Raw genomic sequence first — 16,939 nt, forward strand, 5'->3', positions numbered from 1 at the left:
AAGGTCAAATGTTAGGATCGAAGGTCAGAGAGAAGGAGGGTGGACCTGGTTGTTAACATTGGTCAATTCTGGGTAGTGGGTGTGTCTTATGGTCTGGATTTTTTTTAATTAAAAAAAAAAAAATGAAACAAAGACAGATGGATGTCAAATGTAGCAGCTTGCTTGGCAAAAGGATAAATGGGAGATCTATCCATTGTGGAAGGCGCTGTGTGGGATCAAGGTGGACATTCCTGCAGGACAAGTATGTCCGCTCTGTATACTAGAAGGCAGCGGGTTAGAGTCCAGCCCAGCCCAGCTCCATCCCATCCCCCACATCTCATGGAAGTCAGAGTCCTTGAATCAGAGTCAGAACAGAGTCAGAATCAGGATGGAGGGGTGCTAGGACCTAGTCCAGAGATCACAGAGACCAGGTGATCCACTGAGGCTGCCCCCCTCCCCACCCAGTGCACACCTGGCTACTTGGTCAAGCACCCTTTCATGCACAGTCCACATGCAGGCTGAATCCATTTCAGGGACTTGCCTGGTGGTCCAGGGGCTAAGACTCCATGCTCCCAATGCAGGGGGCCCGGGTTCAATCCCTAGTCAGGGAACTAGATCCCACATGCCACAACTAAGAGCTCATATGCTGCAACTAATACCTGGCACAGCCAAAATAAATAAGGAATAATAACTTTAAAAAATAAATAAATAAAATTGCTGAGGTTCAAAGTCTATTATCAGTGGAGACGCCATAACTGATCAGGTACCAATTTCTATTCATTAATTTCTTTAGCAAACATCCTTCTTACCACATCCCTCTTGAGAAAGCCAGCTCTGTTGTCAGCAATGTTGTGGTTTGCAGGGCTCCTTCTGGGCCCAGTAACCTACCCTCCGTTCATCCCGTTAGCTTCACAGTGTGTCTGAGAACTTCAATACGTGACCAAAGATATAAACTCGACACTACTATTATACTTTAAACACAGCCCTTTCCTGGGCAACAGGTCACTTTTACTTCCCATCAAGAAGCTCCCGTCCAGGAAAGTGCAGAGGAAAAAAAAAGAAGAGGAAAGAAGCCACTGCTGTTTCCAATGAAAGGAAGGGAGCAGGGAGGTGCAACCCTGCGAGCTCCCTGTGGCCTATCACTGCCGTGACCCTTCCCCTGGCTTGGGTGGGTCAGGAAACCCTGGAGAATGCTGCTTCTGGGAACAGTAAATCACTGCACCTGTGCTCAGGCTGTCCGCACATCTGCTTCATGGCCAGCCTCCCTAACCTGCCCCAGTACACTTGCCAAAACTCACACTCCCAAGGAAGCCCAGGAGGTTTCCACTATGTTTGAGGCCCCCTTTCCCCTTTCTAAGATTCTACATGTTTGCAAACTGATTTGATCTTCTTTCTTTTCCTAGACGTGTTACAGGGTTCCACTTTGAGTTGAGCAAAGAGAACTTAAGGCAAGGAAGGATTTCCCAATCCCCTCATCAAACCACTGGGCTGTATTTAGGAAGTATAGCCTTGTCAAGGTGAAAATGTCTCAAGCTTTAGGTATTTTACTAGTCAGCAAGACAGATCCCATAAACTCTGTCGGAAGACCCTACAGTAACATGTGGGTATCTATTACACACCAGCAGGAAAGGAGCTTCAAAGGCCACTCCACTTGATCCTTACAGCAACCCATAGAGGTATACTGCCCACTAATCGAAAGAAACTGAGGCTCAGAACTGCAATGACTTGTTCATATAGCTAACAAGTAACAGCAGGATTTGAAGCTGAAGTACCACTGTCACTACATCCTGGCTGCTTCCATAAAGCCCTATAAAACTAAAAACATTAACTGGGGCAAAGCATAGTCACCAGTAGTATGGTCTTTTTAAAATTATTATTATTATGTAATATTTCCCTAAACTCTATGACAATACAGCTACCTACTTAAGTTACTCTATAATAATAATAATCGGTGTCCTATGGGGGAACATTATTTTCTTTTGCACATATTTGTAACAAAGCTGTCTGGCCATTAAGGTTTATTATTCTCAATACAATAAAAAGAATATAAAAAATAGATATCCAATCTGCAAAGCACAGTTCACCAAAAAGAGACACATATACTCACTCACCTTTCAAAAGCGCGACGGAGAGCTGGTCAGTGTTCAGGTTATTGACATATTTCCCCAGGTAGGTATTAAGAACCCAGGCTACAAGACCTTCCAACATGACTATATCCTCAAGACAAGGTGTTTAAAACTCATGGATTATTCTTTATTTCTCTCTCTCATGGTCACAGAAGAATCTATGGAAGAAGAAAAAAAAAAAAAAAGAAATGAACAGAAAAACCAATTTTTCCAAGATGATATCCTACTCTATCTGTCCTGAAAGTAGATGGATACAAAGCACAGATTTAAGAAAAGATGGGGTGAATGTTCACAGCACCACCATTTACAATAGCCAAGAGATGAAAGCAACGCAAGTATTGTCAACAGATGACTGGATAAAGAAGGTGTGGTTTACATATACAATGGAATACTACTCAGCCATAAAGAAAAGAAGGAAAGGGACTTCTCTGGTGGTCTAGAGGTTAAGCAATGCAGGGGACCCAGGTTCAATTCCTGGTCAGGGAACTAAGACCCCACATTCCTCAGAGCAATTAAGCCCACATGCTACAACTGCTGAAGCCCACGTGCTCTGGAGTCCCCAAGCCACAACTACTGAGCCCATACACCACAACTACAAAGTCCACATGTCTCAACAAGAGACCCCGAACAACACAAGGGAGACGCCATGTGCCATAAAACATGATGAAGCCAAATGAATAAATATTTTTTAAAAAGAAGGAAAATATTGCTATTTGCAGCAACATGCATGGACCTAGAGAATATCAAACTAGGTGAAGTCAGACAAAGAAACACAAATACTATATGATATCATTTATATGTGAAATCTAAAAAAATAATACAAATGAATCTATATATACAACAGAAACAGACTCACAGACATATAAAATAAACTTACAGTTACTAAAGGGGGAAGAAGGGAGGGATAAATTAGGAGTATGGGATTAGCAGACACACACTACTATATATAAAATAGATTTAAACAACAATGATCTACTGTGTAACATAGGGAACAATATTCGATATTGTATAATAACCTATAAAGGAAAATAAACCTGAAATATATATATTTAGAACTGAATCACTTTGCTGCACACCTGAAACTAACTTCAATATAAAAAAAAGAATGATGGATGGGAAGCACTGTTAAGATGCCACCACTAGGAAATGGAGGGCCAAACCAATACATTACATACTGATGCAGCTGCAAAGAATGGTCACTTATAAATTAACCAAAAATTACCTACAATTCAAAGTTGTGCATCTTTTTGATGTAACTGATCATTAAACTGATTGCTTTTGGTGACTGACCTGGGCATTAGGCTGTCCTGATCAGAGGTTCTATCCATATGTGACCTGGCAACATCTAGAGATATTTCTGAATATTATGACTGGGGGCTGGGGCAGGGGGCGGGGGCGGGGCTGGAATTTTGCCACTGGTACCCTGTGAGAGGAGACGGGCCATGGAAGTTGCTGAACTCCCCACAATGCACAAGATAGCCCTTCACAGCAAAGAATTATCCAGCCCAATATGCCAACAGTACCAAGGATGAGAAACCCTGTCAAAAATGGCTCAAGAGGGACTTCCCGGGTGGCACATTGGATGGGAGTCTGCCAATGCAGAAGACACAGGTTCAAACCTTGGTCCAGGAAGATCCCACATGCCTCAGGGCAACTAAGCCCGTGCTACAACTACTGAATTGCCACACCCTAGAATCTGTGCTCAACAACTGAAGCCACCACAAGGAGGAGCGCTCACACTGCAATGAAGAGTAGCCCCCAACTCCCCACAACTAGAGAAAGCCCAAGAAAAGCAATGAAGACCCACGTGTGTTAAGTTGCCTCAGTCATGTCCAGCTCTTTGCAACCCCACGGACTGTAGCCTGCCAGGCTCCTCTGTCCATGGGATTCTCCAGGCAAGAACACCGGACTGGATTGTCATTTCTTCCTCCAGGGGATCTTCCTCACCCAGGGATCAAACCCAAGTTTCTTATGTCTCCTGCACTGGCAGGTGGGTTCTTGACCACTAGTGCCACCTGAGAAGTCCAACGAAGATCCAACACAGTCAAAAAAAAGAAAAATGGCCTAAGAGATTGTATCAACGAACTTCATATTCTGCAATGATCCTCTTAAACCTTCCTGAAATCAATTTTGCAAATTTGTTTATCAGGATCATTTGTAAAATGATATAAGTGGAAGGGAGACAGCAGTGGTTTATCACTGTTCTTAAATGTCCTAGAACTGCATTACTGGTATTTGGACACCAGCTGATGCTGATACAATACCTTACTCAGTAACTACAAACACCAGAAATCTTCTGGTTCCAGCTATAGTATTCACATCCAGTACTGATTTATTACTGTCCACCATAATGACTGGTGTCCCTTAGCATTACAAAAAATAAATTATTTTTAGTATTCCATAAAATTAACATAGGGAACTTGAGACACAAAAGTTTAAACGGGTATCAAGATTTCTCAGCTAGTAGATCCCAGTTCGGAGAAGGCAATGGCACCCCACTCCAGTACTCTTGCCTGGAAAATCCCATGGACGGAGGAGCCTGGTAGGCTGCAGTCCACGGGATTGTTAAGAGTCGGACACAACTAAGTGACTTCACTTTCACTTTTCACTGTCATGCATTGGAGAAGGAAACGGCAACCCACTCCAGTGTTCTTGCCTGGAGAATCCCAGGGACGGCGGAGCCTGGTGGGCTGCCATCTATGGGGTCGCAAAGAGTCAGACTCGACTGAAGCAACTTAGCAGCAGCAGCAGCAGATCCCAGTTAGATGTGGGCTCCACATCTTGGTCTGAGCCAAGCATGTGGGACACTAACCCACCAAGCCTGCCGCTCCAGGTTTGCTGTGGCAGGCATCCCACTTGGAACTGGCCCTTTCTGAATCCTTTCCAAGCACTCTGCCCCACCTCCAGTGATTCATCTTAGTGCCAGAAGACACTCTTAGGCCAACTGAGAGGCCTCCACCCACCAAAACCCCCCAAACACAAAGCTCTTTAAGAGTTAACCTGCAGGAAAAATTGTTTTTTATTCGTCAACAGTGTTCTGCACTTCCAGATTAAATTAACTCTTATTTGTCGACAATGACAGTAAAAACATATAAGAAAATAAGTGCTTTGTTGTTGTTTAGCTGCTAAGTCATGTCTGACTCTTTTGTGACCCCATGGACTGCAGCCCCACCAGGCCCCTCTGTCCATGAGATTTTCCAGGCCAGAATACTGGAGTGGGCTGCCATTTCCTACTTCAGGGGATCTTCCTGATTCAGGGATCAAAGCCGAGTCTCTTTAGTCTCCTTCACTGGTAGGCAGATTCTTTATTACTGAGCCACCTGGGAACACTAATTTCTTTCCAAAGATCTTTTGTAAAGCACATTTTATGTAAAATTACGAATCTGCTAAAAATTATGGGGTACATTTATTTAAAGAAGAGATTACAAGAACAAATTTCTTAAAATAAGAATAAAGGAAACACTTCATTATAACTTTAAACGAGTAAATCTTTGAAAACAAAACATGAATCTGACTAATCTAGTCTTACTATGCAAACTCCAAACACATTTAAACAAAGAGCCAAAGCCGGAGTACTCTTGATTTTTGAAGTAACTGCCATTGATTCTGGCCGTAAATGCCAACAAACTCTAAAGTGCCAACTACAAGTACTCTCTGAGTAGGAATAAAGGGAAACAACTATCAGTTTGTACACAAGATCTACTTCTCCTGAAGGTGGAGGAAGGCAAAGCCCAGATTAAAAGAAGATGGGGTGAGAGGCACTATAAAACGCCCTGGGCAATAGGTTAAGGCCCAAGCCAGACGGCATCCATTAACTCTGCTAAGCATCTAAACCAGGCTTGAGGCCACTTCAAGGATTCCCTTAAGGAATCCGGTGTCAGGAAGGGCCCCCAGGCTGGCCAGAATCCCAAAGTGCTTACACTCCTGTCCATCAGGACTTCTCCGCAGCTGCTTGGCACTAACCCCCACCTGGCCTCCCCTAATTGGTGGGGCAGGTGACACTGGAGATCAGTGCTCAGCCCACCGGCGGGCAGACAGCTGGCCATGACCTTGAGCCAGGCCCCTCCCTTGAGGGGCGGCTGGAGTCCTAAGTAGGAAGGGCTGGCGACAGGAGCGGAGGCGGCGGGGCGGAGGATTGCCGGCACAAGGAGCTCGGAGACCAGCGGCAGGAGAGGGGCGGGAGCCAGGCCCGGGGAGCCAGGCCCCGCAGGAAGGAAACAACCCAGGAGGCGACGCTCCCTCCAGACCGTGCGCCTCCCCTCTGCTCAGAACCCTACGCCCTGCTCTAGGGGACGGAGACCCCACGTACCAGATAGAGCCAGGAGGGAACAGGTCCAGGTGTCCCCAAGCCCCGGGAAGGAGGGGCTCAGCCAGGGCATGACCCCGGAGGGCGAGGGGCAAAGAGGTTTGAGGCCTGATGTCCGCAGCCCAGACCGTGACCCCAAAGGCTGGAGAAGGGGGTGGTTAAGACACTCTAGAACCCTGACTGGAGATCCTTCTTAGGAACAGGTAGCGAGGCTCATACACTGGGCTCTCGTGTGGAGACCAAAGCTCCAGCGGGGAGACGCGGGTTGACACCCTCTTCATCCCCGGGCACCAAGCTTCCCCGACCCTGGAGAGGATGCAGGGTCTGGCGGGGGCTCGCACTCCCCAGGACACGGACGCCGGAGTCCCGAGAAGCTCAGGACTTCCGAGCGTGTGGCTAGGGTGCCCGCAGAGGCTCGGAAGCGAGGGTCCCGATGAGGGCGGGGCGCTCGGGGATGTCGGGGGCTCGGACGCCCCAGGACTTCACCGAGGAGCTCGGAGGGCCCGACGGTGGGGTCCCCAGGCTCCCCGCGCCGCGCTCCCCGCGGGCAGGCCCGGGCCTCTAGGTCTGAAGCAGATCCCGAGCAGCCGACCGCGGGTCCACGCCCGCCCTGAGTCCCCCGGCCCTGCTCGCCGCCCGGCGCCGCCCCGCCTCGGCCCGTACCTGTCGGTGTCCGGACCGCCCGCCCCAGCCCGGCACTGCGCGGCGCTTCCTCTCCGCGGCTCCTCAATGGCGCTGGCCGGCCGCACTCAGGCCTGCCCCGACCCGACCAATCGAGCGAGCGACTCGCCGGCGCCTGGCCAGCCGAGCGCCGAGTCATCGAGGAGGCGCCGCCGGCCGCTCCCTCCAGAGTTTGCAGGGGCTGGAGCAGAATGGGGACAAAGGCCATAACAGCCTCATTTTACAGCATGTGGGTAAACCGAGTCCGGGGGAAGGCTACAGGTTGAGATGATAATATTTAGGACAGACTGGCCTGCGGTCGGTTCGGCACTTAGCAGTCCAGGGGTCTGTTAAAACGTACTTCAGACTTTGCCACTTGCCTGCTTGAAACTGCTTCCCCACTACACCTAAAGTAAAACCCATTCCTCAGAGAGCTGAAACCAAGATCCTACTGAATTTGTTCCACTCCGATTTTTGCTACTCTTTCCTGGGCCCGCTCTGCCCCAGCATCCTCCAGTTCCTGCCTTAGGACCTTTGATTTCACATCTCTCTGCTTAGGATGCTTTTACAGAAACCATTGCTGTCCAGTGGGAGTATAATGCAGTTGTCGTTGTTCAGTTGTGAAGTCGTGTCCAATTCTTTGCAGCCCCATGGACTGCAGAATGCCAGGCAGCTCTGTCCTCCACTATCTCCCAGAGTTTGCTCAAACTCATGTCCATTGAGTTAGTGATGCCATCCAACCATCTGATCCTCTGCCACCCCTCTTCTCCTTTGGCCTTCAATCTTTCCCGGTATCCGGGTCTTTGCTAATGAGTCGGCTTTTCACATCAGCTCCAAAGTATTGGAGCTTCAGCTTCAGCATCAGTCCTTGCAGTGAGTATTCAGGGTTGATTTCCTTTAAGATTGACTGGTTTGATCTCCTTGCAGTCCAAGGGACTCTCAAGAGTCTTCTCTAGCACCACAGTTCGAAAGCATCAATTCTTCGATGCTAAACTGCATACTAAATTTACTTAGTTGGTACATTTTTTAAAGGGAAAACTAAAAGGTGAAATAATATATTTTATTTAATCCAACATGTCATCTCAACCTGTTCGGTTCAGTTCAGTTGCTTAGTTGTGTCCGACTCTTTGAGACCCCATGGACTGCAACACTCCAGGCCTCCCTGTCCATCACCAGTTCCCAGAGTTTACTCAAACTCATGTCCTTTGAGCCAGTAATACCATCCAACCACCTCATCCTCTATCGTTTCCTTCTCCTCCCTCCTTCAATCTTTCCCAGCATCAGGGTCTTTTCAAAATGAGTCAGTTCTTTGCATCAGGTGGCTAAAGTATTGGAGTTTCAGCCTCAACATCAGTCCTTCCAATGAATATTCAGGACTGATCAACCTATAACTAACAGGAAAAGTATTATTAAGATGTTTTGGGGACTTCCCTGGTAGTCCAGTGGCTAAGGCTGCACTCCCAGTGCAAGGGCTCTGGGTTCGATTTCTTGTCAGGGAACTAGATCTCAAATGCCACAACTAAGTCACATGCCACAACTAAAAATCCCACATGCTGCAACTAAGACCTGGTAAAACAAAATAAATAAATAATTTTTTTTTTACAAAAAGAACCGCTGTCAAAAAAAAAAGACATTAGTTTTTTAAGTCTTGTGTGTATTTTACACTACGGCACATCACAATATAAATGCTTCATTTCAAGTGCTCAAGAGATGTATACGGCTACAGGGCGACTCTGAATAATCATATAGCCCACTCTGCTTCAAACATTTCATCTCAGAGGATTTTCCTGATGTCCTATCTTAAGTTCCCCTCATTCATTATCCTGTTATATTATCTTCACAAAATTTAATGCTGCTTGAAATGAGATTATTTTATTTACTTGTTTATACTTAAAGGAAATCAGTCCTGAATATCATTGGAAGGACTGATGCTGAAGCTGAATCTTCAATACTCTAGCCACTTGATGCAAAGAACTGACACATTGGAAAAGATCCTGATACTGGGAAAGATTGAAGGTGGGAGGAGAAGGGGGTGACAGAGGATGAAATGGTTGGATGGCATCACTGATTCCATGAACATGAGTTTGAGCAAGCTCTGGAAGTTGGTGATGGACAGGGAAGCCTGGTATGCTGCAGTCCACGGGGTAGCAAAGAGTTGAGCCACTGAACTGACTGACCTACATCTTTTCTTCCCTCACCCTAAATGTTCCCTGACAACAGAAATTGTGTCTTTTTCACAGATGTTTCTTCAGTACCTAGATTTGGCCTAACACGGGAAGGATTCAATGAAGGTGCCGTGAATGAATGAACAAATGAACAACTCATCTTGGATTATCACCAGAAGGACAGGAAGAACACCTCAGGCTTATAAAAAGTCAGAAGATGCAGGACGCAGGCTGGCAAGTTTGCGGGTATCTGTTCACCATAATAATTATCAACCTTCAGGATGCTAAGCTAATGAAGGTGCTTGTGGGCTGACTCACTCCTAAGGAAAGCCTGGGTTCCTGTGAGGTGGGGTCAACCCATCAGAATCTCAACACTGGGTGTCCTCAGAGGCTGAGGTTTGGTGTAAAACCCCAAACTCCACAGAAGGCAGAAAGGAAGGCACCCCTCAGGACTTATCTCAGGATCCAGATATTTCAGCCCAGAGACACGTGGCTGTACCTGAGGAGTTTATGCCAGGACACCATTCCTTCAGCCAGTGTCACTGAGAGTCATCCATCGCACCATACATTTACCACACAGCCATCTCAGTCCTGAGTGTTTACACAAGAGAAAATCAAAGCGCATGTGGGGACTTCCCTGGTTGCCCAGTGGTTAACGATCTGCCTGCCAATGCAGAGGACATGAGGTTCAATCCCTGGTCAGGGAAGCTTCCACACACCTTGGGCAACTCAGCCTATGTGCCACCACTACTGAAGCCCAGGAGCCCTAGAACCCATACACCGCAACAAGAAAAATCACCGCAATGAGAAGCCCTTGTGCCGCAATGAAGAGTAGCCCCCCGCTCACCACAACTAGAGAAAGCCCGAGTGCAGTAACAGACCCCACACAACCAAATAAATAGATAAATATCCCTGCCCTCCTGGAGATTACATACCAGCAGGTGAAGAGACACAGACAAAAACCAAAGTCAGCGTAAAGCATGCAGGGGGTGGGATGGTGATAGGCAGCAAAGAAAGAATACAGGGAAGCAAGGTGGAATCGAGGGGTGTACAGTTTTAGCTGGAGGTCTTAGTGGAAAGAACTGGCCCCTAGGGATACAAATTCAGGGAGTCTGGAGGAGGACCCAGCTCCCCAAGTGATGAGTTTGGAAATATAGAGCTAGTCTAAAGCCCACATTGTACAGAAGGGGAAACAGAGGATTAGGAAGGGGAAGGAACTTACTCAAGATCACACAGAGAGACCACAGGACAATGCTGGACTCTGCTGCCAGCCTGAAACCTTCTGCATGAGGACCGCAGCTCACCCTCCACCCACCCTCTGCTTGTTATGGGGGATCCAGGGAACAGAGAGGTCGGTCAAAGGTTGGCCTGGCAGAGGGGAAAGGGTTGTGTTGGCCACAGGGAAGGACCTCCCATGGTCCCCCACCCATGCTGTGGCCCCCAAAGCTGCAAGTTTCAGACACGTGACAGGTGAAGGACTGCAGGAGATGGGGGTGCCCCCTAATCACCATCTGGGCTAGACCCTGGGGTGCATATTGGTCCAAGGGGGCAGGTTTCTGGGGTAGGCAGATTTGAGAGGCCCTGCTCAGTACATCCCAATAAAGCCCCCTCCCCACCTGACCTCCAGATCATCTAGACCAGATCGGGTGCAGACAGGGAGGGTGGGACAGTTTTGGGACCCTAGGGACAAGACGTGCGGCCAGGAGGGTGGCTTCAGGAGTCAGGGGAAGATGTTGGGGTTTGTTTCCTGAATGATGGCAAGGGTCTGAGTGTGGCCTGGCCTGAGAGTTGGGAAACTGAGCTTCAGTTATTTTATCTCTATAATTGCCCTGGGAGATAGGCAAGGTACCCATTATCTGTGCCATGCAGAGGAGGCGCTGAGCCGGCTGGGCTTGATACTCATCTGAGGAGTTGAGTTGGGTAAACAGTTTGTTTACTTTAGGGGACTCCTGATAACCAGCTCTTTAGAATTTCCTCTCTCTCCAGGGACTTCTCTGCCCTGCCTGGAGTTCCATATTCAGAAACCAGAAAGTAGAGTAGCGTCTGGAAAGCCAGGGGGCTGCTTGGGGCAAACCTAAAGGTTAAGAGTCTATATGTAAAATAGATAGCCAGTGGGAGCTGGCTGTATGATGCAGGGAACGCAAAGCCTCTGTGACAACCTAGAGGGGTGGGGCAGGGAGGGAGGTGAGAGGGGGTTCAAGAGGGAGGGGACATATGTATACCTATGGTTGATTTATGTTGATGTATAACAAAAACCATCACAATATTGTAATTAAAAAGAGTCCTGGGATTGCACCCTAGCTTCACCTATAACCTGCTGTGTGAACTTGGAGCAGCTGCTGTCCCTCCCTTCACCAAAGCCTCAGCTCAAATACCAGCTTCTCAGAGAAGCCTTCCTGAACTCGCCTTGCAAACTAGCAGCACCCCTACTTCTGTCTGTTTCCCATGTTGTTTTATTTTTCTTTTTAAAATCACCAGTGGCGTAGCACTCACGCATATTTCTACACATAGCCCCACCTAGCATGGCAGCTCTAGCAGAAACCTTCCTTGCCTTGCATTCTGTTGCATCCCCAGCACACACACACACACACACACAACAACAACTAATATTTATTGAGCACTTACTATGTGCCAGACATAGTCTCATGTATTTTATAGATAGTAGTTCATGTAATCCCTTATTCTGACGGAGATATTTTAACCCCATTTTAGAGGTAAGGAGAGTGAGGCACAGAGAAGGTTATTAATTTGCCTGAGGTTACACAAAGTGGCAGAACCGAGATTCACACCTGGAAAGGTGGACTTCTAGCACCCACAACTCTGGACTTCTTGACTTCTGTGCTAGTCCATCAAGGTGCTCCCTAACAACAGTGCCTGAATGCAAACTAGATGGAGAGGAATCCAAAAGATTCTTCCTCCCATCCGCGCTGGCCCTACTTTAGAGAAAGCACTTGTTCCATCTGGGTTAAAGAAAGAGGCAGGAGGGGCTTCACGTGGCCCATTTTGATCAGTTAAATCATCAGGCCGGTGGCTGCCTTCAGTTGCTTCAAATTTCCCCACTGTGATGTTGTGGTTTATAATAAGAAATATACATTTGATCTTCATCCTCCATCCTGGGCTCACAACTCCAGAAATCTTTGAAATTTCCTAAATGATAAGAGTGATGGAGCATCTTTTGTTCAAATAACTGTTCTTGTGTTCTCACTTCTGAAAAAGCTCCAGAGCCATAAAGGCAAAACCTGTGTCTTATTATTCATATCAAATCCCTTGCAGTCACACCCAAGTTTCTGTCAGTAGGTGGCTTTTGGAAAGACCCCAAGAATGGGGGCTGGTTACCAGGGAAATGAACCATGTGATTAGAGGGCTGGAACTTTCAATTCCAACCACTTACCTCTGGGTTGGGAAGAGGGGCTAGAGGTTGAATCAATCACCAGTGACCAATGATTCAATCAGCATGCCTGTTAAGGAAGTCTCCATAAAACCTCAAAAGGATGGGATTCAGAAAGCTTCCAGGGGAACTTCCCTAGTGGTCCAGTGGTTAAGAATTTGCCTGTCAGTGCAGGGGACACCAGTTCAGTCCTTGATCCAGGAAGATTCCCACATGCCTTGGGGCAACTAAGCCCATGTGCCACAGCTACTGAAGCCCGTGTACCTAGAATTCATGCTCTGCAACGAGAGAAGCCACTGAAACAAGAAGCCCACGCACCACAACTAGAGAAAAGCCCACACGCAGCAACGAAGACTCAGCGCAGCCAAAAATAAAAATAAGTAAATAATAAAACAAAAATTTTTTTAAGCACAGGTAACACCTGAACCTGTGACTGGTATGTGAAATTAAGGCAGTCTTGTAGGAGGGAGCCCTTAACCTGTGAGCTCTAGTATTACTTCCCATTGTAGACAATGTCGGAATTGAGTTAAACAGTAGCACACCCAGCTGGTGTCACTGAATTTTTTGGTGTAGGGGAGGGAAAAAAACCCACATTTGGTGACCATGTCAGGAGTATTGAGAGTAGAGGCAACATGTGGGAAGAGTTTTCCTTTATGCCTCTCATATCACATCACCTGTTATTACCCACATTGTGTAGAGAGTGAAACTGAACCCAGGATGGGAACTTAGGAGGCTCCTGCATGGCGGAGGCCTGGGAAATGTGCAGTGAGAGCTGTCAGGGCTGTGGTGCCCCTTGGAAGCGAACAGGGCATGGGCACACTAAGGGAAGGGCAGTTGGCAGAGCAGAGGGCAACAGTAAGAAAATCCAGGAAGCTAGCTAAGTACAGGGGGAGGAGCTGTGGGGACAGAGAGGGAGTGGCGCCATAAAGCAAGCTGAGAGACTGGATACGGTTAGAAGCCACTGGAAAGGTGTGTGGAGGAGGGAATACAGTGGGCCAGTGCTGTCCTCCCACTCTGCTCCTGCTGCTGCCTTCACAAGGGCAAACCCTGCTGGAAGCTGGAAGGCAAGGGTCTGGCGATTCAGTCTGAAGAGGATACAGAGCTGGGTGGAAAAAGGACTGGAGGAGAGGGTGGAGAACAACAGTTACCCAGACTAAGCTCATAGTGTTCATTGCACAACAAGCCAATAAATTGAGAGACAAGTTGTTGGGGCAAGGAATAGCAACATTATTCAGAAAGCCAGCAGACCAAGAAGATGGTGGACTAGTGTCCCAAAGAACTGTCTTCCCCAAGTTCAGGCTCAGGCCTCCTTTATACTAAAAGGGGAGGGAGTATGGTTGGTTGGTGCAAACCTCTTGGTGCGGGAATCCTGTGTTCTTGCAGCTGTCCGTGTAGGTCCTGTCACAATGTTCCTATAAACCTCCAATGAGACAAATGTTATTTTATGTTCTGCAACTTTTTAATCTCTATATGAATGGAAAAGAGTTATACCATTAAAGATGACAGCCTGAGAATGCGCTGTCATGTATATTTCAGTAGGCAACATTCTCAACTTACAGCAAAAGCAATAAAATAAATAAGTTAAAGAAACAGATCCAATTAAGGAATCAGATTTGTTCTTCCCTGTTACACAACCAGAACATCCCTGGTGTCTTTGCTTCCAATCTTCCCTTCCCTAGTCATCTTCCCAACGTAGCCAGAACCAGGGGACTTTAGGAGGGATCAGCCTACCTCCCAGTAACCAAAGGACATGAGAGCCATGGACAGGGTTAGCATCCCAGTCCTGACAGCCGGACTTTCCACTTACCGCTCCCCCCAACACCTGGAGACGTCTTTCCAAAAGACTGGTCTGGCCCTGTCTCTGTACTGGCTATGAGTTTTCATGAGTCCCTTTGCCCGTTGCCCACCTTAGCAGGACAGTGGAAACCCCCCATCTGTCTATTCTCTGTGACCAGCTTCATTTTCTTCAGATAGAAAGGAAAAAGACTTTGTAGAGATTTTAAGTTGAAATTTTTAAAGAAAGTTTGGGAATAGGCTATTTTATTTTATATTATTTTGGCTGTACCACATAGCATGTGGGATCTTAGTTCCCCAACCGGGGGTTGAACCCAAACCGCCCACACTGAAAACACTGAGTCTCAACCACTAGACCACAAGGAAGTCCTCTCTCCGTTGAAATTTTAATGTGGCTTGGATGTGTGCATGAATCCAGTTTTAGAAAACACTGCTACCCATTAATTATGGCCCAGCTACAGTTAATGAGCCAGGTGTCCTGTACTTAAGAGCAGTACTCAAAAAACATGAGTGGGAATAAGAGCTCTATCCTGGAATGCTGACTGGTGCAAAGAAAAAGTAGATTAGATGCTCTTAAGAAACATCTAATACTCCTAATCTTTGTAGGAGTATTGTGTGTGTGTTTTCTTATTGTCTCTCTTCCCAAACTTTTGCTTTAGTAGGTGCTGTATTCCACTACCTAGAGCATCTTCAGCCTGCCATGAAGTAGGAGCCCAGGAAACACTTATCCATTCAAACTCTGGGAGCTGGCAGGATGCATTTGTGGTATTTAAAGCCGTGAAGCTGTGTGGGGCTTGCAGGGGAGGGAGTGGGAGATGGAGAAGATACAAAGAGTTGAGACGAGGAGGGAGCAGCGAAGGAGGCAGAAGGATGACAGGAAAGCCAAGGGAGCGTGTGCTCCTGGAAGCAGGCAAGGAGCATGTTTCATGGAAGGAACTGGTCACTTGGATCAAATGCTGCCCACAGAGGAAGTGAGAGGAGCCCTGAGAGTCTCTGTGAATTGAGCATCAGGGTTAGTGTCAGCAACAACCTGGCCATTAAGATTTCTAGTGATGAGATGGACACAGCTTCAATGGAATAAGCTCAAGAGAAAATGGGAGAAGATAAATTGGAGACAGTGAATGTCAATAGACATTTTCTATATTGTCAATAAACAATGTCTTGCTGTTAAGAGTAACTGGGAACTGTTTATGATGGTGAACACATGGAAGCAACCTAAATATCCATTGACAGAGGAATGGATAAAGAAGATGTGGTACATGTATATAATGGAATATTACTCAGCCATTAAAAAGAATGAAATAATGCCATTTATAGCAATGTGGATGGACCTAGAGATTGTCATACTGAGGGAAGTAAGTCAGAGAAGGAGAAATATCATATGATATCCCTTATATGTGGAATCTAAAAAGAAATAATACAAATGAATTTACAAAACAGGAGACTCACAAACTTAGAGAGCTTACAGTTGCCAATGGAAAGGATGGGGAGAAAGGATAGTTAGGGGTTTTGGGATGGACATGTACACTCTGAAATATTTAAAGTGGATAACCAACAGGACCTATTGTATAGCACAGGGAACTCTGCTCGATGTTATGTGGCAGCCTGGATGGGAGGACAATTTTGGGGAGAATGGATATATGTATATGTATGGCTGAGTCCTTTGCTGTCCAACTGAAACTCACAACATTGTTAATCAGCTATAGTCCAGTATAAAACAAAAGGTTTTTTTTTTTTTTTACAGCATTCTGTGTATTTTAATAGCCAAAAATTGTAAACAACAAAAATATCAATTAACAGGTGAATAGATAAACAAATGATGGTGGAATTCTACAACAGAATAGTTCTCAAAAATAAAATGGAAATCAACTACTGATAAATGTTGCAATATGGATGAACTCAAAATCATAATGAAAGAAGCCAGATTACACACAAAAAAGAACATGCTCTATGATTCTATTTAAATTCTGGAAAATGTGAACTAATTTATAGTGGCAGGAAGTAGATTAGTGGTTGTCTAGGAGCAAAGTGGGCAAGAAGCAAGGATTACAACAAAATAGGATGACACTTTCAGGAATGATTGGTTGCTCCCCATCTTGATTGATGGGATGCTTTCCTGTGCTCACATGCTCTGTCGTCTCCGACTCTTTGCAGCCCTGTGGACTGTAGCCCACCAGGTTCCTCTACCTGTCATATTTCCCAGGCAAGAATACTGGAGTGGGTTGCCATTTCCTACTCCAGAAGCTTTCCTGGGTACGTATATGTCAAAACTGCTCAGACTGTCCACTTTAAATATGTGTAGTTTATTTCAGTCATATTTCAATAAAGTATTTAAATATGCTGCTATAGTAATAATGTAGTGAGAGGACTAAGAAGAGTAAGTTTTTTTTTCCTTCTCAAAGGAAGGACTGTGTGGAGCGCTGAAATTCAGAAGGCCCTTAGATCAGTCAGTATTATTGGACGTGCTTGTCTGCAAGCTGTCTTTTTTTTTTTTTTTTCTAGCATAATTGTATTGTGGCCA

At 46.4% G+C, this 16,939-nt stretch overlaps 2 protein-coding genes across 8 annotated transcripts in view; one reads left to right on the top strand and one right to left on the bottom strand.

Annotated features, from left to right (window-relative positions):
• VPS13D (vacuolar protein sorting 13 homolog D) overlaps nt 1-7,171 on the bottom strand; it is a 273,597-nt gene extending 266,426 nt beyond the window's left edge. For 5 of the 7 annotated variants that reach the window (XM_070768193.1, XM_070768192.1, XM_070768191.1 and 2 more), the window contains exons 1-2: nt 7,075-7,171; nt 2,091-2,263 (exon numbers count right to left, since the gene is read on the bottom strand). In XM_070768193.1, the coding sequence (XP_070624294.1) occupies nt 2,091-2,187 (97 nt within the window). In that variant the 5' untranslated portion in view covers nt 2,188-2,263; nt 7,075-7,171. Of the gene's footprint in view, nt 1-2,090; nt 2,264-3,912; nt 4,103-7,074 lie in introns of those variants that run through there. The other 2 variants (XM_070768190.1, XM_070768196.1) reach the window with 2 other exon arrangements.
• On the top strand, nt 6,173-11,398 carry LOC139176386 (cuticle collagen 13-like). Its single transcript, XM_070768197.1, has 2 exons — nt 6,173-7,321; nt 9,312-11,398. The coding sequence occupies exon 1, from the start codon at nt 6,727-6,729 to the stop codon at nt 7,300-7,302; it is 576 nt and encodes a 191-aa protein (XP_070624298.1). The 5' UTR covers nt 6,173-6,726; the 3' UTR covers nt 7,303-7,321; nt 9,312-11,398.
• Nucleotides 11,399-16,939: the final 5,541 nt, after the last annotated feature.

This window comes from Bos indicus, chromosome 16, assembly GCF_029378745.1.
Source record: "Bos indicus isolate NIAB-ARS_2022 breed Sahiwal x Tharparkar chromosome 16, NIAB-ARS_B.indTharparkar_mat_pri_1.0, whole genome shotgun sequence".
NCBI classification, from domain to species: Eukaryota; Metazoa; Chordata; class Mammalia; order Artiodactyla; family Bovidae; genus Bos; species Bos indicus.